We start from the raw sequence: 26,152 nt of genomic DNA on the forward strand, positions 1-26,152 counted from the left end.
GAAGTACCTCCTTCAGGAATAAGTAGTATTCATGCTTTTTGAGCCTATGCATGAGATCTAACGTATACGTATATAAAATTCAAAAGAAAGAAACTGATCGAATATATGCATATGCTTACACAAATTATTATGCTTCCAAATGCAATTTTCTTTAATAAAATAATCTTGCACTTTCAATAACAATTTCACAATTCAAAATATAGTATTACTTACGTTTTTCTTTCGCCAAGCAAAAATCTTTTCTCGAAATTCAGCTCTTTTCCCAACTTTCTTCACAGCGTCGGCGATATCAGATTAATTTAAGTAACTTGAATGACGGCATTCAATGCCAGCGATTATAACAAAAATATGACATGTTTTATAATAATATTTTACAAAAATTTTTTTAGTTACCGGTTAATTCTTCTAGCAGTTCATATAATTGAAAAAGCCGCAAATTTTCTTTCAGTTGTTCACACATTTTTTCTTTTTCTTGAAGCTGCTACAAAATCATACCGTTGTTAATGAGTTGCCACCTAACTAGTATTCATTTGATAGGTACCGAATTGAATTAAATTGCAGATGTTTCTTCCGCAAAACAATTTCAATTGACGAAGCGCAGTAATTATCGAACTTCGTTATCTAGAATTAATATTTGGGTTCAACATACGTTCGGGATCATTTTGGAGATCCTTTTGGGGTTATTTCTGTATGGTTTTCGGGATCCCGCCAGGGTGATTTCGTGATCATTTGGGGGCACTTCCGGTATACTTTTCGGATGCTTTTCGGGATCCCGTCAGGGTTATTCCGGGATCATTTGGGGACCCTTCTGGGATCATTTCTGGATGGTTTTCGGGATACCGTCGGGGTAATTTTGGGACTAAAGATATGATTTTAAAAATACTAAAAAGCTCGTTTTATAGCATATCAAACTAAAAAGTGAATTATCAATATAAACTGGACCAAAATAAAATTATAATAAAATCTAAGATAGTTATTTATTTTTCCGGCTTTAGGTCAATGTTAAATAAAACACATATGGTTTTGTTTATCTCCAATATATTTCGGCTACACACCGGTAACCGTCTTCAGGGCAGACTGTTGACAAACATAAAACATTTAAATTATAATTAAAATCACATTTTTAACACATAATATATTTAAATTTTAACAAATAATAAAAATCAACATTAAAACAAAAATAATGTTTACATACATTTTATTTACACGTCCGCACTGCGTGGCGTGGAGTTGTGTACTGTCTGTTTGTCAGTAAATGTTTGTATAAGCGGAATGATGATCGGAGTCCGTTTTATAGTTTAATCGTCTATTAGTTGGAGTATTTATAATATGCAACATCTCGATAGTGAAGCGCTTGCTGTATTGTTGCTCTTGTTGTAGAATCTTTGTGTTGTTGAAATCTGGCTCGTGCCGGCTGTTTGCACAGTGGGCCATAAGTGCTGTTTTGTGGTTGTTAGTTTGGTGACAATATTTATAGTCGGATTTATGTTGTGATATCCTAGTTTTTAGTTTGGACTTTGTTGTTCCTACGTATATACTTTGACAAGATTCGTCGTTATTACCGTTGCATGGAATTTCATACACCACATTGCATTTTTCTATTAATGGTACCGCTGATTTTGTTTGATTGAAAATTTTTTTTAAAATATTCGTTGGTTTGTGTGCTATTTTTATTTTTTCTTTGTCATAACATTCCGATGCAGTTAGCCGCTCTGATAATTTGGGTATATATGATACCGACTTATAGATCATGGGGTTTCTTGGTATATTTTGACTGTTATTATTTTTATATTTCCTTAACAATGTTTTGATTATTTTAACTGGAAAGTCGTTGTTCCTTAATAAATCCATTATTTCCTTCTCTATTTCTTTATGGTAAATTTCATCTGAAGTCTGCATCATCCTTCGTATACAGCCCGTTGCCGTGTTCATTATCATCGACTTCGGGTGCTTGGAATTGAAGTTGATGATTCGTCCTGATGACGTCTAATCTAAATCTAAGATATTAACAAACAAATTCAGAGTAAAAAAGCGTTTTACTACTTTTCTATCATCTATGATCCAAGGTTCTCTGTACAGCATTTAAATACGGACATATTTAAACGCCAATCAAGTAAAAAATATTCATTTTTACTATGAATATTTTCTCTCAGAGTATATATGGCCATTGATCATGAAGTTTAAACATTGGCACGTTTTAATTCAATTTTTCCCGAATTGTGTGTTGGTTGCGCCGTTAGCCTGCCAAGCGCTGCTCTGGGGTTGGTTCGTCCACGGATGCGTGCTGATGAACGTTAGGAGACAGTCCTCAACTACGAGTATGGGGTGCTCAAGTCGGTGACTCCTAGTGCTCCAAGACAAGTCACGTGTCTCTCTTCACAGTATGGAGGACTCACCAACACGTATATGATAAAATAAGTTACCTGGCACCGTGTGTGACCGCTTACGTATAAGAAGGTTTTCCTTGTATTGTGTTCAAATTTGGTTCTTTATTCCCCGACGGGTGACTTTCAATAATTCTGGTTGAGTACAATAATGGAGTTGTAACAATTTGGAATAATGTATATGAAATTGGAAGATTGTCGCAAATGTTGTTCAGCAAGCAAAGGTGATGATTCTGGGTTCTCCAATAGATCAGAACGTTCGATCACTCGATGATTTCAATAGACCAGCTGCTCGGAAGGTTTGAATGCCCACAGGCTGAGTTCACAGCGTATGCAGAGAAATGCTTCTACTTGTGAACCGAAACGTTGCGGCGAATGTACTTTATAAATACTAGATGACTCGGAATATGATTATTAAAACTTTGAGTGTTACAACACAACGATTTCGCGAGTATAATGATTTTTCTTGATGAATTTGTATAAATTTTGGTAGTTCAAAGAAAACCCGACGATGGTGATGGTCTGCCAAATTTGCTAATACCTTTTTTGTGTCACAAAGAAATACAATGTGAAAACGTAGAAAAATCTCGAGGGTGATTTGCTAAATTTTTTAATAATGACAGGCGTCTATAGACGTTGGCTGCTCTTAGTGGCTGATTTGCCCATGCCAGATTGATTTGATGTGGTGAGTTTGATGAAGTTGACGTGTAATCACGTCAAGCATATTTACGTAGAAGTGTTATGTCGCGTAAACAGGTGTATTGCCCATTTTACATTCCTAGTTTATTGGTTTATTTATTATAGTATAACAAGTGTGTAGGCACACAGTTGTTTGTGTCATATAAAAAATTTATTTTAATGGTTAAACTTTAAAAGTTACATGAAATATAAGAATTTAATAAAAGAAATGAAATGTATGAAGGCGAGGTGTACGCATGGTTCGCTATCCGAATTAATCGTCCTCTTTTTATTTTTCGCTCGTTTTTATCCAGCTGTTTGACAGTTGGGGTAGCGTTGCCGGTTAGTGTGATATTGGCAAGGTTGCCGTCGCTCACACGTGTTTCGCCTATTTAATTTCCTTGGCTTCTTCTGGAGCGATTCTATATTTTTTTTATTGGCAGGTTGCATTTTGGTTTATTGGTATGTACGTCATTGGGAAAAGGGCAACTTTCAACGGTGTACAACAGTTAGTGTCTAGTATAGAAATGTTTTGGAAAATGTTGCATCTTGAGTAACCGTTTTCTCGACTGCATTATTCAAGATTTCCTTTTTTGACCCCTAACTCCAGATTTTTAGGGTATATTGAAAACTCTGAGCATGCAGTTTTCGTATACTCCACTACACCAACAACTCGCAAAAGGTACATTAATTTGTTACGCAGATTTATTATTATAAATCTGTTTTATATAAAAATTTGAACATTGAATGAAAGTGAATTTAGAGCTCTATAATAATCCTTTAATATTTTGCGGTACACACGACTTGTCTGCAAAGTTAAAATTAATGCAGGGGATAGGAGGCGGGCCGAACATTCTACAACTCCTGGTATTCCGAACTTTGTATAAAAATCGTGTGCAGTTTGATGTTGCTCTTCTAAAGTCGGCCAAGTTATCCATTGTGGACAAAGCAACGGTTCCAAAATGTTCAGCATCTCTGAAAGTACCTCACTGAAACAAGATTGGCTAAGACTCACCTTATGGTCCTTTCCAATGCCTTTTTGATGTCCTCCCTCTGCAAAAAATGAAGACATGCGCTTAACACTCAATGGTGGCAAAGAGTTGGGAAGAATATCTAGCAAAAATTTGAATGCCGGCTTGTTTAGCCTGTAATATTGCCGACACTAATTGGAAAACAGTTAACTTGTTATTCAAAAGTGCTGAAAATAGTAATTTTTAACTTACAGTGAATCACTTAAAGGGCTAAAACTGTCCCCTAATTGCCTCCTCGCTTTCACATTTATATTCTCCTCGCGCTCAATCAATACCAAGCTAAGTGTAATACTAAACAAATTTTTATAAATTTTTATCTCGATATTGGTGCAACCAAATCAGTAGATTCAAGTAGTTTAATTTTTCTGTCCAAAACAGTGCCAATGTGAGCCACAACCCTTAAGTAAGCTTCGCTTAGCTCATCTGTAAGAAACTTTTCCACATATTTTGGACATGAAGCTTTGGACATAAAATATGCTTTCAATGGTTCATACAATTTAAAACCCTATCTACTGCTTGTTGAGTTTTACTCTGCCGTAAAAGCAATTTATGCCTATCTGAATTTTCGTGTCGTTTAACGTTGTAATCGCCACGATTTACAATAAATACAGTCTTGGAACACAGATTACAAAAAATTTGTTCATTGCTGTGTTTAACTTCTTGCAACCACGGATATATTTTAATGCAATATGAAAAATTATGTTTTTCCTAATTTTCTAAATAGCATGCTTCATTAGAAGAGCTTACCAAATCTTCATCACTCATTATTCTATAATAAAACAAATACACACAGATTAGATCAAAATACCACTTGTTATGGATACGCATTTACATTGGAAGCAGTAAGGAAGGCGGTCAGCATGATGTGTTGGTGCACAGTGGCTAGTCATTGTCGGCTGGGGCGGGTCCTTGCCAACCTTACTGTTCCTGCGCCATAAGCAGAAAAAAGTCATATCATGCCTATCAAGACGAGCAGCTGTCAAATTCAAAAAACCTGGCAGAAGCGCAGAGACCGACTCAAAACGCTTATCAATACAAAATAAAACAACATCCGGCTGAACCGGATGTCACGGACAGACCGTTAACATTCAAAAATTTAAATTCAAATTCAAAAAAAAAAATTAAAAAAAACTGACGCAAGAAAAATTTACCGAACCGGACGTGACCGGTTACTACTCTGAAATCAAATATCAAAAAAGCTGAAAAGTAAAATAACAAAAACTGAAAGGAAAATAAAAAGGCCGAATACACAGAGGGGCGCCGCGGGTGTTGTTGCGACGCCCGGTGCTTAGTCCCACCCTCAAATAACCATGGCCACCGACGCACCTAAAATTTCGGTGGCCCCTTACCTGTATGCCCTAAGTGCCTCCTAAATAAAATTGAATGCCAGCATTCCCATTTCGATTACAAAATTTATTTATAATTCCTCTTTTTTTTGTGTTTCGCTATTAACTACATTAACAACACCAAAAAAATAGTATATAGTACGGGTGGAATTAGGCAAAATGAAAATTGTATATATATATAATCATGAATAATTAAATTAACAAGGAAAAATTTCCAAATTCTTATTTGGTTGTACGTACTATTAAATGTTTCTTAGTAGTATTGTTTATTCAAATTTCAGGCTTATAATAACTGTGGCATTAGGATGCAACAAGGCTTAGTTGTACTATGAATTCCTCTTCATATACGTACATACGTAACTCGGAAAAGAAAAAAAAAATATAAATACGTGGAGGGGGTTCGGATGTAAAAATGAAATTTGTGCAGCAGGCCTACTCACATTCAAGTTTATCGCAATCCCTAATTAAATCCCGCTCCAAAAACAATGCGAACGCTCAAATGTCGGTCAATTATCTTGGTTAGATATAAGGTATGGTATATAAAAAGAAATTCAGACATAGGTACATAGTACATTTGTATGCATACCTAGATATGAACAAACAAGCACATAACTAATTTAAACTAATACTTATGACCCCTTTTCTTTTCTTATTGATTTGGTTCTGTGGGTCATACACTTCACCTTTCATTAGTTATGTCTTTGTCGTGCGTAGTGCTAAGAATGCAGCAGCAAGTTAAATGAATGTATATTTAATATGTATATAAAAAAAAATGAAAATAATTGGGCCAACATTCTGTTATTTGTAGGCGTTATTTAATGTCTTCACTTGTTTTAATTTGCATGAACATTCTTACATATCAATGCAACATTTATGTACAAGTATGTATGTGTGTGCATATGCTTTTTTTTTTGAGTATATGCAACGTACATCAATTAATTTCATTATTAGGTAATTGGTAGTTATGTTTTCCTTTGTTGGTTTTATAAATCCTTTAAAAGTCCCTTACAGGTACATATTTGTATGTATGATTCTTTGTAATAGTGCTTGTTTTAGCTGAGTATCAATACTTCATAAAATATATACACATATGTACATAGGCGCATACTAAAACATTGTTCGATTCGTTATCTGAAAAACTTTTTGCTATGTTTCGTTTATGCGTTTTCTTTTTTTTTTTTTTTTTATACAAATATTGCCGCTTTGGCGCTCTTTATGTCGACTCATGTATATGCGTCATTATATGCGATTAATGCTTAATTTGTAATTTTGTTACATAACTTAATAACTAGTTTCTAACTACGTTGGCAGCGACTCACCCGGTATGCTGGTACTTAGTTAGCCGGTAAGAGGCTGTAGTGTGTGCTTCTGCCGGCGTGCTTCCCGATGATGTCGTTGTTCTTGTTGTTGCTGGTGAGGTGTTTGCGCCGTTGTTGCTGCAGGGCTGTAGTTGTTGTCGAATCTGGTAGTTGTCGGCGCTATTGTTGCAGCACTGTAATTGCGGCCCTGCTGTTGTTGTTGTAACTGGTGGCTTCTGTAAGTCTGGTGGTGGTTGCGCGTGTGTTTGGCGGAGTCCCGTGGTAGTTGCGCTCGTGGCTGGCGCGGACGAAGGGGGTAGCGCCCTTTTGCGGTGATAGAGCGTGAATTTTGCGCTTGTGGTGGTAGCGCGCCAGTGCTTTGGTGGCAGTTGTTGGTGCTTTGTGGTAGCATGCGGCCTTAGCGCGCGGTAGTGGTGCTGTTGGTGGCGGTTGGTGGCGCTTGAGGTTCCCGACTTTTAAGTGTGGTGGAAAACCCTTTTTTTTCTTTCTATTGTTGTTGTTGCCTCTCGACTTTCGCAAATTTTCCTACACCACCCAAATTCACGTTGTTTAATATTCTCAAATTGAGCGCATGTACAGTATTTAGAATTTCCTGTTCTGGTTGCTGCTCTCCAGCCTTAGTGCATTTAAATTCATATTTCGACGAAACTATTAGCACTTTTGGCGTAAGGAATTAGGTGCGTTGAGCTGATGGCAGTTTCACGTTTAGATATGGTTTTGTTTTTCAACCTCGATGCAAACATCTACGCCCATAGTTATTTCCACGTTGCTCATTCGCTTGTATTACCTTGGTTGTGCAAGCTAATCTCACCAGTTATAGCCGCCTGCCCACCACTCGCGACGCAACCGATCCCAACGCTAGTGGCAACCAAAATTTTTTCCAACTTCAAAAAATAAGGTTAGGATCTTCCAACCAAATTTTTCCTTTTTCTCCGCAACCAGAAAAAACGTGCTGGTTTCTTTTTCTTTTTTTTTCTCTCTCATGGCCGCGCTGTCTGTTCCCTTCTTTTCGATATTTTTCTTTCTATCGCCCCTTTCACCACATCGCTAGGTGTGTTCGCGTGGACACGCTCCCAAGGGGATCATGGCCGTAGACCGCAGCAGCAGACCGTAACACACTTTGTATTCCAAAATAATTCTACATACTTTGCAATAAATAGAGATGAGCCGATGCCAGTGTAATATACGTGGATATGATTATCCTAATTACCCAAATTGATTCTGACACATGTCGCCATGTAATATACAATACGTAGGTATGAAAAGTATCGTAGTTACCCAAATTGATTTTGGCGCACAATGAAAAGTTCCGTAAAATATACATATTTATTGGTATTTTATACTTTTAAACCAATTTAACAAAAGTGAAATTTAGCAGCTATGAAATTTAGATAGAATGAATTTGAGCTGCTGTCCGTTTTCGCTCCAAAAATGTAATGGCCGAGCCACTCACGCACCGGGTCATTTTAATTTATACCGTTAAAGTTTTTCTGTCATTCAAATCTTTGGTTTTTTTGATAATACTGTCAAAATATAGTAGACATTTCACAATGGTTCAACTATATGGGTGGCTCATCTGTACAATAACAAAATATGTCTGTCTCAAAATCTGTGTATTGGTGCGAATGGTATGGAATGGAAACATAAAATTTAGCAGTTTTTGTATGTGTAAGAAAATGTTGCCAATGTGTTGGTTTCATTTTGAGTTTGCCATCTCCTTTTGACAATCCCATCGACCATGCAATGAAATAAATAAAATCAGCTGATGAGATGAGCCAACCATATAATTGAACCATGCATTTAACTTTTGTATTTATGTCAAGCCAGCAAAAGGTACCAACATGATTTGATGAAAATATTTTATATTATCTTAAATAAAAATAAATGTATGGCCTATGTACCTACTAACAAAATACAAGGAACTAAATGAGGATTTGAAGAAAAAATTCAAAAAACAAGTAAATAGGAAAAACAGACGGAAAAGACGAAAACTTTAAGTAAAAGTTGAAAAAAGTTGTCCAAATGGTCTCAAAAAACCGTGAGAGGTGTTTTTTTTTTACAAATATGTCCTGCTTGATTGCAATTAAAGTACGAACAGCCATGTATATATCTCCTGAGCGAGCTTTTCCTTTGTGCAAAAAATCTCCGAGACAACGGCAGCGATATCGTTAGGCCTCAAGTGGACGTTTTGGAAAATGATGTGCTCAACAATTATGTTGATGAGTTCGTCACGGTTTGAATTTTTAAAACACTGCTTAGTGGCGTAGACTTCTAGTAGGGCTCTTCCCTTAGCAGTTTCATCCAAAAGACTTGATAAATCCTATATATAGTACACAAAAAAATTAAAATGTTTACCAAAAAGTTGCGCTTTAATTACTTTATTAAGATAGCCATGGACATTGTTGATGGTGATGATGATGGTGATGGACTATTAGGACTGCTTTATTTCACCCATTTTCTAATGTCCGGACGTTAAGGAATCTTCTTCATATTCAATACCAAACTAAAAATTATTTCAAAGAAAAAACATTTCAGAATCCTTGAGATAGGCTGCAAAGCGCTACTTACCTCTTTTTTTCTCCATGCACTGAGCTTGCTGCGAAACTTTGCCAGGAGGCCAATCGGTGGAAAAGTCTTCCGATACAATGCACAAGTCGTCGAGGTAACCAAAGACGCAATGTCGAAGATCTGGTGGAATTATTTCATCCATGAGACGACACATTGTAGACGGCGCATTACATAAGCCGAACGGCATGACCTTAAACTGGTAAAGCGGTCGCCCTGGGACTGTAAACGCAGTCAACGGTTTTGACTCAGGACTAAGCTCAATTTGCCAATATGCATCTTTCAGATCTTTCAGATTAGCTTGCGGTAGTCTTGAAAATATTCCATCAATGCTAGGTAAAGGATAGGCATCTTTTGTTGTAACGTCGTTAAGCTTACGACCGTCTAAACAGAGTCGAACCTTATTAGGCTTAATTACGAGACGCATGGGGGAACTCCAAGCACTTACGTATGGTTCAATTACATCCAGCTCGAGCATTCGGTCGATTTCATTATAGAGCAACTTTTCTACCGCTGGACTAACGGGATATAAACGCTGTTTTACTGGCTTTGCGTTTCCTACATCGATATGATGTTGAATTAAGGTGGTACGGCCTAATCCTTTAGCTGCGTTTGGAAACATGTTTTTAACTACTTCTAGCTGCTGAATTTCTGGCTGATTCAACGGATACAGATTTGGGTCTTCTTCTGTTTTGGAATCTATATGCAAGTTCAGGGAACTTATTATGTTAGGTGCAAGAGCAAAGGTTCTCCAAAAATCATGGCCTAAAATAAGTTTCTGTTTTATGGACGGTATAACGTAAAGTTTCATTGGCATCTAGACGACTTATAGGTCATAATTACATTAAGTACACCTATAATTTGCGGTTTTTCACCATCGGCAGTTTTCGCTTCCGATTTTATAGGCCTGAATTCGGGGATATTTGAAAAATCTACTTTCGCAAGGTTTGAACCAATGCAGCTTATATTTGCTCCAGTGTCTAAAAGACCAAGTTCTTTATATGTTAAAAACGAAACTTCTGCATAACTTCGTATATCATGCTGATTACTGAAAATGGTCGAAACTAATAATTTTTGGTCTTTCTTAACGTTTTCAAAAAACTTCCGTAAGCGCAACGTACGCTTACTTGCATTAGGGGAGAGGTCCTTAACCAGACGATTCTTAACTTCTAGATAGTTTTTAAGCCTCTCTTCATACGATTGTCGATGAAGAGGAACTGGATCTACGAAAGATTTGTTGAAATTATTTTCTTTCGCCAGAATTGGCTTATTCACGCTCTCGGGCCCATCCGGCTGGTATTGGATGTACCCGTTTGTCGGTTTTCCGACGCCTTTCGAAGACAAGAGGGACATTGTGGCTTGTAGACATTAGGAGTGCCACAACCGTAGCAAAAAATGCGACGTTCCGCCAAACAATCTTCCCAAATGTGACCTAACTCTGCGCAATTCCAGCATTTGACTTTTGAATGGGTACTGCGAATGGCGACTAATTCTCCTTCAATCGCTACGTCTTCTTTTAACTCAGAACAGGCTTCCTCAACGGCATGAATTTGACGACGAGTAACGATGGGTTTTTGTTTGATTACACTGTCGGCATGACAGCTGAGCTCCTTCGTTAAGTTTTCGCTCATTTGCACCAAACGACGTAGGTGTCCAACGGAGTGTACCGGCTGTTACAATAACTTTTCCCGAGTTTCTGGGAGTAAATTATTTTTCAAAATCTCCATTACCTCTTCTTCATCCATTTGAACGCTGGATTTGTCTATAAGTGCAGCCACTGCATCATAAAAAGGTGAGAATGATTCTCCTGGCTTTTGTTTACGGGACCTAATCATCTCCTTACTCATAAAAGCAGAGCGATAATCTCTATATTGTTGTCGAAGAGAAGCGCAAATATCTGACCAAACCATACGATTCACCTGCTTATGGTGCCTCCAGTACCAATCTCTGGCTTTCCCAGCAAACAATATATGCATGTGCTTGCACATGGCAGTGAAGTCACTATCTAGGGTTTCGTCTGTTAGAGATTTCACCCGATATATAAACTCTTCTACTCCTAAACCTTCAGGTGATCCATCAAAGTGTAAATTCCACTTTTGCATTATGTCAGCTGTTTTTCTGATAAGTGTGGACGATGCTGTCGAAGCAGAGGTATGAGAACTAGTTATGGGCAAAACTGGATTACTTGTTGGGCTAGAACTGGGCTGAGCATTCTGAGGCGTGCTCACATTCAAAGATGTTATTACCCTAGTAACGGTTTGCTCTATCATTTCCTGTATAATTGTGTAGTCGAACTCGTTGCCTTGTCGGGAATTACGATTCCGATTGGGCCTACCTCGTCTTCGAGTACCTTGGTTTCTAGGAGGAGCTTCAGTCTGATTGGTGATATGACTAGCATCTAGTGCAGAAGAAGCTGCGGCACTTGCATTTGTACCACGCATCTCTTGTGTTTCAATAGAATTTGGGGCTTGAGTTTGTTTTAAGGTCTTAGCAAGATTTCGAGTTACGGCTCGTTCAACTTCACCAGTATTGGTGGACTTTGGTTTACCTCCAGGTGAGCAATTGCCAACTACTACTTTAAGGTCGGATTGGGTAATTATCTGGTTACAAAGAAAGCAATGACTATTATCTGCTAACCAACTTTCAAGACAAGGTTTGTGAAAGACGTGCTTGCAAACTAGCAAATAGCAAGGATGGGTATTATTTATTTCTTGTTTACATAAGGGGCATTGGTTATCAGTAACTGCACCTGATGGAGGACTGTGCTGTAAGGGCATTATCAAAAAATGTGTTTTCCTGGTTTTGGCATAGGCTGATGGCATAAGAGAGGTAAGTAAACCAATCAATAACACGATTAACAAAATTACTAGTTATGTTTGTTGAGTTAACAGAAGAAAATAAACGATGCTAAGTTATTGAACTACAGCTCTCGGACTCAAATTATTTGGCATGGGTATGCTACTGCTGCATACAACCATGTTCCAGACAACAACTTGACCCTGAACTATAGCTAACTATCTCTAGCGATTCGCTTCTAATAAATTGGATAAATCATAACTCTTTATCTATACTAAAAAGTGTGTCACAGTGACATTCAGTACTGATATCCGAGCTGAGCCGAATATACAATATTCTGGAAATGTGTGCAACCGTATTTAAAGTTTAATTCACAAAGACTAATGATTTTTTTCTAAATCAAAGCTATAACAATAATTAAAACACATTCTTTACATTCCAATCACAAAAATAAAACCGCTGCTAGATAGATTTCCTGCCTATTTGTGGATCAAATTATTCGGTATGTGCACGCCAATGCAGCCTGCTAACATATTCCAGACAACAACTTTTTCGTAAATCGGACAAGTAAGGTTTCCAGCAATCTGTTTCAAATCTAGCTAAACAATAACTCCTCAAGTTTTGCAAGCAATATTCGGTTGCCTGAACATTCAGTACTCGTATCCGTGCTGAGCCGAATACGCAATATTCTGTAAATGTTTGCAGCAATATTCACCAGTTGTAACTAACGAATTTTAGTTTAACTAACACAGAGTAGCTTTATCTGTGTAAGTGGAATTCCAGGGATAACGGATGATAAATGCTATTTAACTTGGGATTCGATGGAGTCTTAGTATAGCCAACCCTGCTTCTCGGCTTGGTATCCGAGCCAAATAACCAGCATCGTAGGCAGCTTGACTAGCTAAGCTCTCCCGTTTCCTTCCTGCGGAAGTAGACCTAAACTGATCGTAGCTTCATCAGCAGGGATGCAACTAATCCCAAATAAATATCTTTCTCTAAATACAAACTAAAATTGTGCGACCACTAACGATGACGAATATACTTGGAACTTTTCTATTCTATCCTGTTTTCACCAATCCGTTAGCTGGCCTCACACGTTGGGCGCCAAAAATGTATGTAACCGTCAACTTACCGTGAGGTATCATTGACGGTGGTGATTATTAGGTGACTGGGTATGACCGCTTACAATGGTAGGTGGTCACCCAGTGGTTCCTGGGTGGTGAGAGTAGGAACCGATAGTTACCTAATGGCAGTAGAAGGGTCGCGGCGGGCGGAATCCTCTGTTGCCTTAGCTCTTACGGCGTGGGGTGGGTTTTGCCTTGCCTCTACTGCGTTCACATAAACTTTAAATTTATTAGGATTCCTAACAGAACTAAATGATTTAAACCACAAAGAAGTAGGGCCGCATGAAAGAATCGAAAACAAAAAAAACGAACCCATTGAACGTTAATCGTGCGGATTGGTATGCGATGTCCAAGATGATGTTCGACAATCGCCTTCTTAACCCTTTCCCAACCATGATCCTCGATACAACTTGATGGTGAAGATCCCCTCTAAAATGAACTTCCTTACCTCTTTATATCACCATATGCCTTCAGGAAAACTCCGAAAACTTAACACATTATAAGTACGTTATAAACTGACTTTATAATTTTATTCATTAAAGGAAAAATCTTAAACTAGGCTGATAAGCTATGCTAAACATATCGTTCAATTTTCATTAGATTTGGATAAATCCTCATGTTAATTAATCTTGCTTGTAAAGAGTAAAACTTGGCTTAGATATAGATTAACAATATTATTTACATGAAAGGTATCATTTTTGGGGTTGTGTAGTATGTTAACCAAATTTAAGACCTATATTAATTAGTTTTATTTGTTAACATTTTTAACACTTATTAACAAGATTTTAGTTGAAGTTAAAACTTATTTGAACCCCCTTTTACTCGGAAATCAGAAACGGAAGCTAACGACAGTTGTGGTAGGGATCGATCTCGTAGCTTTAATCAAAGGAACTGGGCTGATTACCCTTGTGGCTTTAGACTTAACAAAACACTCCATGTAACCTCAAGGTAACCCGTGTGAGCATTATTAGGTTGACAGAATTATGTAGCTAGGTATCAGAATACGTTGTACTGACTTACATACGTACGTGCAAATGTATATGCTTATACCTTCAACATTTGAGGTATACCATTTACTAAAGATCTATGTACATAACTATGTCAATCCGCAACAAAAATCAATCAAAGAAAATAGGCAAAAAGGTAAAATTTACTTACATGCATATGACGTGTGCATGTAGATATGGTTGTCCATGATATCTCCCGTTGAAAGGCCTTTCAGCGTCGAATATGCTGGAGCGGTAATTTAGTTGGTGTTGTTTTAATTTTCGTGTAGCTAAAATTCTGGGTTTGATAACTGTGACGTCATTACTTTGGCAAAATGCAATGCAACGTTAGCCGGTTCAAAAAAAAACTGAATTTTCTTTCTCGAAACTTTAAGATTGAATTTTTGAATTTGCACTTCTTTTGGCTTTCAACATAGGTAGTGGTTATGGAGTCATTGTTCCAAAAAAAGAGCCAAAAAAAAAAACCCTAACACAACCACAATCGTCCTACTCTCCTGTCTCTAATTTCACATCTTAACATTGCATTGCAACTATAATAATTTTTTTTTTTTTGCTTCTTTGTGTGATCTTATTTCTTTAAAATGATGTAACTTTAACATATAACTTTAGCTTCATGCTATACATATTTTAATTAACAAACTAAATTTATTTTTTTTTCTTTGAACATATTTTTCTTTTTAAAGATTGTAAACTGGCTACTGCATATACTTTTTTTAACAGTCCTAACTAGTTTTACTACACTATGTAATCCAAGATTTTGGACTTTTTTATTTCGGACTTTGGTCCTTTTGTCAACCCAATTGCGGCTGGCTGTACTACTTATGCGCGCCTGGTATGCACTTTATGAGGCGATACACGTTAGGATGAAGGGTGATCCCTGAGGATCTAATGCGCCCGTAAGGGAGTCATTACTCCAAGCAGGAATCTCTTTGTACTATTTTCCCCTTACCAAACCTTATGTGATGTACGGGTACATGCGTCGATTCCATAATGGACTAGCTCCTAAATAAATTGGTTCACACCTGTATCAATATGCAAAATTGACGATTTGGTGAAGCGGCCTCTAGCCAGGAATCCTGTTAACAGGTGTGGTTGTCGTAATGATAATGCCGTAGGTATTTAAATACGTGCAATTGGAAATGCTGATGAGTGGTTGAAGGAGTTTTTACTCCGCCCAGAGCTATCATTCCAGCACGTGGTTCTCCTATTTTTCTAGATATATCGCGGAAATAGGAGGTCACTGATTCGTCTTCGGTTTAAGACCTCTATATACTTTCTTTTTTGCTGCTATGATTGCGTTCACAATTTCGCGATAACTGACGGGATATATCAATAACTCACTTGTTCACTTGGTAGAGACATTTTCCAAAAAGAGAGGCTAACTGTAGCCGCGTGAGCCCTTTTACACCTTCCGGTTTTCTGATTTTTGGCTTCCAATTTTGACATTTGCTTCTATTCTTTCTTAGGTTCAGCAAAGTGTAGCTTTCGCTCGCTGGCTGTTCTTAATTCAGCACCATAGGCCGACCGGATGTTCAATTTTATCGCATGCAACTTTTTTTGTTGCGAAATGAAGGCGATAAAGGAACCATACTTGCTTTGATGAAAAGTGACCGTTACACACCATTTCATTATAATTTATAATCCTTGTTTAAACTTTGAAAGTTCACTTACCTATTATTTATTATATTTTTTGAAACTGAAAGAGGGGCAGAGCAGCTCTAAAAAATTTGAGGAATCTGGAACAAATCCGAACAGACGAAATTGCAATATTAAATTTGGTAATTCTATATGAAGCACGTTACTATCAGTTAATAAACGTAATTTTCAATTAATTATTTTGCTAACATAGTGATGTGAAAGTTGCTTTCGAAATCGGTACTTTGTTATGATATTATACCTATAATATGGTGGCCACACGTTCAAAACTTCATTTTGAAATTGAAATACACTTTCACTTTTTTATATCTTACTCATATTTAACTGCCCGTTGCAAAGTATATCATACAAAAAATTTACGGAAAAAGAAAGACAAAAGGAAGACAAAACTGAGGACATTTCTATAGTTTTTTTTTTTAAGGACAGGGGAGGACATTGCAATAAAAAGGAGGGCATGTCCTTCCGAAAGAAGGACGTCTGGCAACCCTACTCACGGTCGCCATGTGAAGTTCCATTTTGGAACTTATAAAAAATGTTCTCCGCGCACACGCGCACTGCTGGGCGCACGCACTTCACTTTTCGTTTCTGTTCTGCTTACCTCTTAGTCTTTTTTATTTTTGATTAAACAAAACTTATTTACTTTTTATTTTTAATTAAACAAAACTTATTTACTTTGATACAATCTACAATTGCTGTTGCGGTTGATACAAATGCTTTTGCGATTATGCGGTGTGACCCATGAATAAATAAACTAACGCGATGAAATGATTTTAATGAGTGAATCTATTTATACTATTTAATGAGTGAATCATTAAGATATACAACAAGGGTCTAATTGTAACAAACTAAGAACAACAGATGAATCAGTATTATAAGTTTGCGTACAATTTAAGTTAATTGCGGTTAATGTTTTTTGCATTAACTTAACAAGTAGTACTGCAGCACATAATTCTAGCCGATGTTGAGTCTGGATTTTTATTGTGGCTACCTTGGATTTGGAAGTTAATAAATTAGTTTTGACTTTACCTGATATGCCCACTGACTCTATTTTTTCTGAAAAAAGTAGAATTGCATGCTCTTTATTTCATTTAGCATCATCATTTGACTTCTAAGCTGTGTCCATGATTGCATTGCTTCTCCTGTAATTTCTTGGCCCAGCGGATTTCATCCTTCCATAATTGTTGTAATAACATTTTTGCCACTATTACTACTGGACTCAATAAGCCTAGGGGATCAAACAGTTTTGCTATATCGTTTTTTTTTTGTGCTACATGCCGTTTCGTGACCTTGAACTTTTGTTCCCAGTTTGATTCTATTGAAATTGTATTTTCATTAGGCATCCACGATATCCCAAGAGCTCTTATACTTTCAGAGATGTCGGATTTTATATCTAATTTTATTTCACGATTGTTTTCTGGAATTTTTTGCAATAAATTACGATGATTGGCACACCATTTTTTCAAATTAAATCCATACGATTTTAGGATCTTTATAATTTCTGTTGCCTATTTTGTAAATCAACTAGGTTATCGCCACCAGTCGTCAAATCATCCATATAAAAATCAGAGTGTATACATAATGCAGCTGCAGGATATTTCAATTTGTTCTCTTCTGCTGCTGTTTGCAACTTCACTGCTAAGTAAGGAGCTCATGATGTTCCATAAGTAACAGTTTTGAGTTTGTATGTAAGTAAAGCCGGTTGACCAAATAAAACAAAAATAAATTTTTTTATATATTTTTAATTAACGATCAGCGCTGGCTGTATCGTTGAGTAATGAAAACAAAACTGAACTTATAAATTACTCTAATTTTAAATCTAACCTAAAGTGGCCGCCGTCGCAGTCGCTGTGGATGCCGCTGCTCTTATGCGCGCTGATCGTCTGTGATGATTTTCATGCGAATTTTACATATTTATTTTAATTCCCACGAGATTGGACAGTTGTTCTGTTCACAACTGCTCTACACCTGCAGGTTGGTGTAGCATTGCATATTCGTGGCTAATGCTTAGTGATTTGCTGGTGCTGCTGTGCTCTTCGTGTTATCGTGGGAAGCGCAAACTGCTGGCTCAGGCCACGCGCAAGCCTTGAGCTGCAGGTGTTAACTCCTCCCCTCCTAAATGGAGGCCGTCCATGGACTTTTTAAGACCATCAATTGCATTACAGAATATTGTTGGGAGATATTGAATAAAACACGTGTGTATTCTTCGGCGTTTTGTTGTATTAAGGAAAGAGTACAAAATTGATTTCAATGACATTACAAAATAGAGATGAGCATGTGACAGTGTTGTGCAAACCCATCTCTAGCAGATATAGACGAGTGACAGTGTTGCGTAAACTAAACTAACTTCAAAACCCTCACTTGGTGAATTGACAAAGTCCGTTCTTTTCGAATGAAACTTTATTAATCATGTCCAAATTTCTGCAATGCTTATAACTAAGTTCACAAAAATGAGCTTAAAACTAATAATAGTAACTGTAATATGTAATGTTGTTGTTAATTGCGAATAAAGAGAAAGAGATGTATTTATTGGAAGTTGTTTACGGAAATATAGCTAATAAGTGAGCGGATATGGAAAGCGAAGGAAAGGTGTAAGAGGAAATGGTATAAGTAAGAAGAGCATGACAGTTATTAGTAGAGGGTGTGTCAGTATGTGACTAATGATAATTATTGGTAGAGGATGTGTCGGTATGTGACTCCTCCGCCCCTAAGACATTTGCGTCCTCGTAAATAAGAAGCACATCTCTGAACCTTAATTATACGAATTGAAATAATCTCTTATAATGACGCTAATGCTTATACTACTCCTGAAATTTGTAACGTCTTTTTAGTTGTGTCTTATAATATCTAGGCTTTCGATTATTTGAGTTATCAGTAACATAATTACCATTTTTATTATATTCAGTTAGTTTTTTATACTTAGGCTTATTTTTAGCAATTTGTCTACTGCAAACAATATTATCTACGAGCTCCTTTGGTTCCTGATCTCTAGTTTTATTTAACTTTTGAATTCTTTCGGCTTTTTCTTTTTCATATAGCTTACTCAGTTCATCAATATATTCTTTACTGAAATTTTTTATTATAAAATCTATGGGTCTTTTCCTTGTTGTCGAGTGAATAGTATTATTATAAGATATGAAAATTTTAAAAAGCTTTTCGTCTAAATCTAGATCTTTGTTTTGAATATCGGCTTCCATTAATCGTAAATGTTCATTCAAAGTTCCGTGAAGTCGCTCTACGTCAGAATTTCCAGTTTTTAGGTATGCTGTTGTCGTATGTGTTTGAATGTTCTGTTCTTTTAAAAACAAACGAACAGCACTGTGTAAAATACACCTTTCGTTGTCAAACACAATTTTGTTCATTTTACCTAAAAATTGGATTCGTTGCTTCAAAGCGGCTAAAATTGCTATCCAATTTCTGTCATTAATTCTATGAAAGGTAGCATATTTTGAAAATTTATCGATAGTTGTGAGGTACATGGTATTCCTATACGGAAACCAAATGTCTATATGTACAATGTCGTTAAAATGAGTGGGCGTCTCTGTTACTTGGTAAAGAATTTTGGCTGGCTTTCTATCAAACTTAGCTATTTGACAAATTGAGCAATTATTTATTAAGTACGTTATCAGTTTATATAACTTTGGATAAAAATATTTATTCTTCAATTCAAGGAAAACTTCCTGTATTCCTCTATGATTGTTACGTTGGTGCTCGTTTTCTATAATTGTTAAAATTTCATTTTTGTCTGTAATTTCGTTAAGTTTTACAACTGATTTGTAAAGCTTAAGGTTGTTATTTTCAAAGAAATTTACATACAAATACTGAAATTTTACAAAAAGCTCAGTACTTTCACAGTAAATACACATAACACCTTTATTTATTAGACACTTCTGCATGATACTTTTTAAATCGGAATTTTCAGTGACTATAATATGAGTTTGACACTTCTTGTTTACTATTTTAATGTAAAATTTTTCCTCTTGGCCATAGCTCAAATAAATTTGGTTTTTATAGCAATTAATGCATCTCTCTGTTGTAAATATGTATTTTAAGTTATCTTCTAATGCGCTATGCGCCGTTGCATCCACTGACATTAAGTCATCATCTACCGCTTCCTGACTTTCGATTTTATTTTCACCATCTCCTATGTTGTTGTATATATCTCTACATTCTAAATTATCATCAAGTTGGTCAAAAAATCTACTTAAGGTATCCGCAACTGCATTATCTTTTCCTCGAATATATGTTACTTCAAAATCATATTCATTTAAAAGAATTTTCCATCTCTGAAGTTTCATGTTTGGCTCCTTGATGTTATGCAACCACGTCAATGGTTTGTGATCCGTTTGTATAACAAACTTTCGCCCATATAAATAAGTACGTAAATGTTTCACGGACCAAACCATAGCTAAAGCTTCTTTCTCTATAGTAGAATATCGAATTTCGTGATCCGACAAAGTTCGCGAAGCGTAACATATAGGGTGACTATTTTGACTTAGCACACAACCAATAGCGAATTGGGATGCATCTGTCGTGAGTATGAATTTTTTATTGAAATCAGGGGGCTGTAAAACTGGTTCGCTGGTTATCAGTTTCTTTAAAGTATTAAAAGCGTTCAAAAAGTCAATATTTTGGAAGTCTAAAATCGCATTTTTCTTCAACAGGCGAACCATAGGGTAAGCTACTTTTGCGTAGTCCCGTATAAATTTGCGGTAATATCCTGTCATTCCAAGGAATTGTTTTATTTCTTTAACATTCCTTGGGGGTTTCATATTTTCTATGCATTTTACTTTTGACGGATCTGGTTTTATACCTTCTTTTGAAATAATATGCCCTAAGAATTTTGTGGTTAAATCAGCGAATTGGCATTTACTGAATTGAATTTTTAAATTGGCTGAACGCAATGTATCGAAAATTTTTTTAATAGAAAGAATATGCTCATCAAAGCTTGTAGAAAAAATTAGTATGTCATCTAAGTAGACAACACAAATTTTGTTTATATGGTCCCTTAAAACATAATTGATTAATCGCTGAAAAGTTGCTGGTGCCGTTTTCAGCCCAAAAGGCATTCTCGTGAACTCATAATGACCGTCTGCTGTTGAGAATGCTGTCTTGGCTCTATCATTAGGGTGTACCTCAATCTGGTGAAATCCCTTCGCCAAATCGATAGTGCTAAAATAGCTACATTTTCCCAATTTGTCAAATAAGTCCTGCATATTTGGAATTGGGAACTTATCATCAATTGTCTGATCGTTCAATTTCCGGTAATCAATAACTACGCGCCATTGAGGTTTTCCGCTTGCGTCTGCCTTTTTGGGTACAACCCACAAAGGGGAATTATATGGACTATTACTGGGAACGATAATTTTTTGGGCTAGCATTTCCTTAATCTGCCGGTCTACCTCCGCGCGATGTACTACGGAATATCTATAGAGTCTGGTATATATAGGGGTATCAGTTTTAGTGAGTATTCTGTGCTGAATTTCGGTGGTAAAAGGTAGGTTTTCTCCTTCTTTATAGAAAATATCCTGGTAGTTATTCAAAACTGTCGTCAAAATTTCTCTATCCTTACAATTTAAATGTTTGGGAAACCTTTCAACTGGATTTATTTCTAGTTCCTCCTCGTAACTAAATATCTGCAAGTCTTCATTTTTTGTGTAATCTTCTAGTGAAATTTCTTCATCTTCATTAAAATATATAGGTATTGTTGCATTTTCTGTTATTATTTTCCTACCTTTATAATCGATTATCACATTTAGATTAAGTAAAATGTTATTCCCTATAATACCGTCAAAATAAAAGTGAAAAGGGTATTCTACAAAATGTACAAAGTAGGGATTTTTATTAAACTCTTTAAAAAGCGGTATTCTAAATTCATTTGTTGTGAATATTTTTCTTCCTAAAACACGCAATGAAAATACTGTGGGTTTTATTTCATATTTGGGGTTGCATATTTTGGGATTAATTACGCTAAATTCTGCTCCCGTATCTATTATAAATCTAAGTGGTTTTATACGTGTTTGTACAACTATATAAGGTAATTTTCTTGTGGGGCTAGTTGAAAATCCTGATTATTTTCATTAACACCCAATTCCATTGGTTCGACTGTTGCCTGCCCAGGATCTCCATTAAATTGCGTTTTAATAGTATTCGGAATAAAAGAACTTTCACGATATGGATTTTGTGATCGATTTGTTTGACCACTGCTATTAGAATATAACCTCGACTGTACTGAAGCATTTGGATGCAAGCCATTCCTACTATGCTGTCCTAATTGTTGTTGAAAACGGGCATCATTATGATTATTGTAATAATGACCTCTGCTAACATTGTTGTTGAATTGTAAGTCGTTTTTGTTACTCATATTATTTTGTACGTTACTGTTATTTGTATTGTACAACTCGCTCGAAAATCTGTTTGTTCTATTTTGTTGTTTGTATCTACTATTATTATTATTAAAAAAGCTATGCCGATCATTATATTTTAAGTACCCATTAGATTTTATAATATCGTAAGCACTTTTCAAATCTTTGGGATTTCGACTAACTATAATACTTTTGACTGGCTCTGGTAAGCCGTGCTTGAAAGAGTTCAAAGCAATTCGCCCATTACTTTCATAATTAATACCAGCAATCTTAGTATTACTGAGTTGCAAGGCATTATTTAAACGACATAATAATGTATTAAGTTGATTATAAAAATGTTCTATTGTTGATTCGCATCGGCAAGACCTAATTTTATCAATAATTTCATCAACAGAGTTTTTCTCTCCGTGATTATCTACTAGAACTTTCCTGACTAGCTCCCAAGTATGAGGATTGCCATTAATTAACAATGACCGTCTAGCGTTACCAACGATTTTATCTTTTATATTTCCTATAAGTAAAACTTGTAAATCATCCGGAAAAGATTCTAAAGTTGGTATCATCAAATCTATTCGCTCTACAAACCCTAGCAAGGCGTTTTCATTCCCATCATACGGTGGAACACTATTAAGATTAGTTGAAATAAGCTTAAATTTAGCACTAACATCAAAATTATCCATTTTTAATTTTGTCTTGTTTCGCTAAACTGAATGTTAATACTTAAAAGTGTTTTTTTTTTGTTTTTTTTTTTTTATATGTATATATACATTGATTTATGTAGATTCTGTTGTTGTATATACGTATGTTGTCGCTCGTACTAGTGACTGAGCTTTTTGGTGCATTGAGTTGGAAACAAAGTTGTCGCTGCTGCTCTCAATACTCACTTTACTTTAACGTTTGTTTACTTGCATTGGAACGGAAGTTCTTGATGTTGCTCTTAAAGCTCGCTTCACTCTCTCACTGGATCGCTTATGCTTAACGGAAGTTGCTGCTCTAAGTACTCACTACACTTTCTTGCTGAATTGCTTCTGTTGGAACGGAAGTTGTTGTTGTGTCTATCAGTTTTTACTGTGCTTATATGTAAATTTGATTGTGTAGAAACGGAAGCTGTTTCTCTTGGTAATTTTTTTTCTCATTCGTATGCGTTTTGGTTTCAAATGTCTTTGAAATGACCCTTAACTGATTTATTATTTTCTCAATCGTTTCTGCTTCAATTTTTCTGTTTACAGTTTTTTTCTCTTCACATGTACAGTTTTATGCATATGTACATATATAGGCAGTCTAATTTTTTTTAAAAAATACACTTTTCAAAAAATGTCTAGGTATAAGCCAATATCTTAAATATTTATATTAACGAATTCACATGTCTTTGGAACTTTTCCAAACTTTCTTATTACAGTTTTTATTCGTTTGATTTTAGGTACGTATGTACGTATTAATAAACGATTTTTTTTTTTTTTTTGTTTTTTTTTCGCAATTTTAACTTTTTATGAAACAAGTTTCTGCTTCTTTTTCTTTATTTCAAAAACACTCCGTATTTTGAGACGTGTTAACTGCTTTTAGTAAAAATTTTAACTTTTTTACGTAGTGGGATTTTGCGTATTTAGTTCGCGTGCGACTGCGCCAATAAGAAGTCCGTTCTTTTCGAATGAAACTTTATTAATCATGTCCAAATTTCTGCAATGCTTATAACTAAGTTCACAAAAATGAGCTTAAAACTAATAATAGTAACTGTAATATGTAATGTTGCTGTTAATTGCGAATAAAGAGAAAGAGATGTATTTATTGGAAGTTGTTTACGGAAATATAGCTAATAAGTGAGCGGATATGGAAAGCGAAGGAAAGGTGTAAGAGGAAATGGTATAAGTAAGAAGAGCATGACAGTTATTAGTAGAGGGTGTGTCAGTATGTGACTAATGATAATTATTGGTAGAGGATGTGTCGGTATGTGACTATATACTAATTCAATTTATGAAATCCAAAAATTCACAATATGTATGTAATAATTATTTCAATTTACAATAGAATATCTTTAATGAATATATTTCATATGAAATTTGTAAGTTCAGCATAATCCGCAAAGTTTGACGCATAAAGAGTGTTTGTCCTTTGGTACTGCTTTGGTTAAGTTATCAGCTGCCATTTCTTCGGACGGAATGTAGTTTATTTTAATTACACCTTCATGAAACATGTCTCTGATATGATGATGCCTAACGTCAATGTGCTTTGTCCGATTCCTAAAATTGTCGGATTCAGCTAATTCAATTGAGCTTTGGTTGTCGCAATTTAAGGGAATAGCCTTCTGAGGCATGAGATCGATGTCATTAACAAATTATTTCAACCACATAGCTTCCCTCACTGCAGCTGACATTGCCAAATACTCTGCCTCAGTTGTCGATAACGCCACTGTTGGTTGACGCTTGCTGTTCCAGGTAATTGCCGTGTTGGACCACTTGAACACGTAACCACTGCATGATCGTCGGTTATCAACATCTGATGCATAGTCTGCATCACAAAAGCCTGAGATGCCATCGTCCATTTTTGTTTGATATATCGTAGTTTTAAATGTATGCTCCCTTTTAGGTATCGAAATATACGTTTCACCGCCGACCAGTGAGATGAATTGTAGTTCGCTTTGAATCGGCTCACATCGTTGACTGCAAAGGCGATATAGGGCGAGTGCCTTGTGCTAAATATAGCAAACAACCCACTACTTCTTGGTACGGGATGCGATTAAGATCTTTGAGTGAGGCTGTGTTTGGTCCAAGATTTTTAGATAGCTTAACATTCGGATCACTTGGCGTAGATATCGGCTTACAGTTATCCATATGAAAACGCTCGAGTATTTTATTGATATAATTCGACTGATCTAATTCAATAAAATCTTTTGTTTGATTTATTCGAATACCTAAAAAATGCGTAGCTGATCCCATATATTTCATCTTAAAACATGTACTAAGTGCTGATTTCAATTTGACTAGCACCGTCGGATCACTCCAAAATATTAATATATCGTCCATATATATTGCTAACATGAGATTTAGTTCTGTATTAAAAAATACACATGGGTCAAGTTTCGACTGAATCAATCCGAAGGACTTTAAAGCTGTAATTAGCTTATGATTCCACTGCCTACCAGCCTGTTTCAAACCATACATGGCTCTATTCAACTTGCCCACTTTACTAGTACCATCGCTAAAACCTTCTGGTTGCTCGATATATATTTCTTCTGATAAATCTCCTTGAAGAAATGCGGATACAGCGTCCATTTGATCGATTTTCATTCCTCTTTTTGCAGCTAACGCAATTAAAAAACGAATTGTCGTGTAACGGGCGACGGGGGAAAATGTTTCTTGGTAATCTAAACCAAACTTTTGAGCGTAGCCTTTCGCAACAAATCGAGCTTTGTAACGAAATATATCTCCGTTGTAATCGCGCTTAGTTTTGAATACCCATTTGCCTTTTATGGCTGTTCGACCCTTAGGTAGTTCAGCTAAAGTCCACGTATTGTTCTCGTTGTGCGAATTAATTTCTTCCTCCATGGCTTTCTGCCATCTTTTATTATCTTTGCTATTCAAGGCTTCAGTTAGCGCAGCCGGGTCAGAAAATTTTTCGCTACGTGATATATATGAAACATACCCGTCTAAAACTTAGGGTTTTGGCTTACGCGAAGACCTTCTTGGTTCTTGCATCGACAAATCTTTATAACTTGGGTCACTTTGTACATAATCGCTGTCATCCTGTTAGTTTCATTATCTATACCGACTTCTGATAAACTGCTTACTGTATTATCAATTGGATGCGCGTCAACAAAAGTTTCTAATGCGTCATCCCTCCCTGAGACTGAACTATCTTTCGCATTTTGCATGCTTTCAATTTTTTGG

The 26,152-nt window shown here is 36.1% G+C and overlaps 1 protein-coding gene across 1 annotated transcript; it reads right to left on the minus strand.

The window, feature by feature from the left end:
• Positions 1 to 18,281: 18,281 nt before the first annotated feature.
• On the minus strand, positions 18,282 to 23,921 carry LOC137253619 (probable ATP-dependent RNA helicase ddx42). Its single transcript, XM_067790882.1, has one exon. It carries the CDS (start codon positions 22,946 to 22,948, stop codon positions 21,932 to 21,934), a length of 1,017 nt encoding a protein of 338 aa, XP_067646983.1. The 5' UTR covers positions 22,949 to 23,921; the 3' UTR covers positions 18,282 to 21,931.
• Between the last annotated feature and the right edge of the window lie 2,231 nt (positions 23,922 to 26,152).

Source organism: Eurosta solidaginis, chromosome 1, assembly GCF_040869045.1.
Source record: "Eurosta solidaginis isolate ZX-2024a chromosome 1, ASM4086904v1, whole genome shotgun sequence".
NCBI lineage: Eukaryota > Metazoa > Arthropoda > Insecta > Diptera > Tephritidae > Eurosta > Eurosta solidaginis.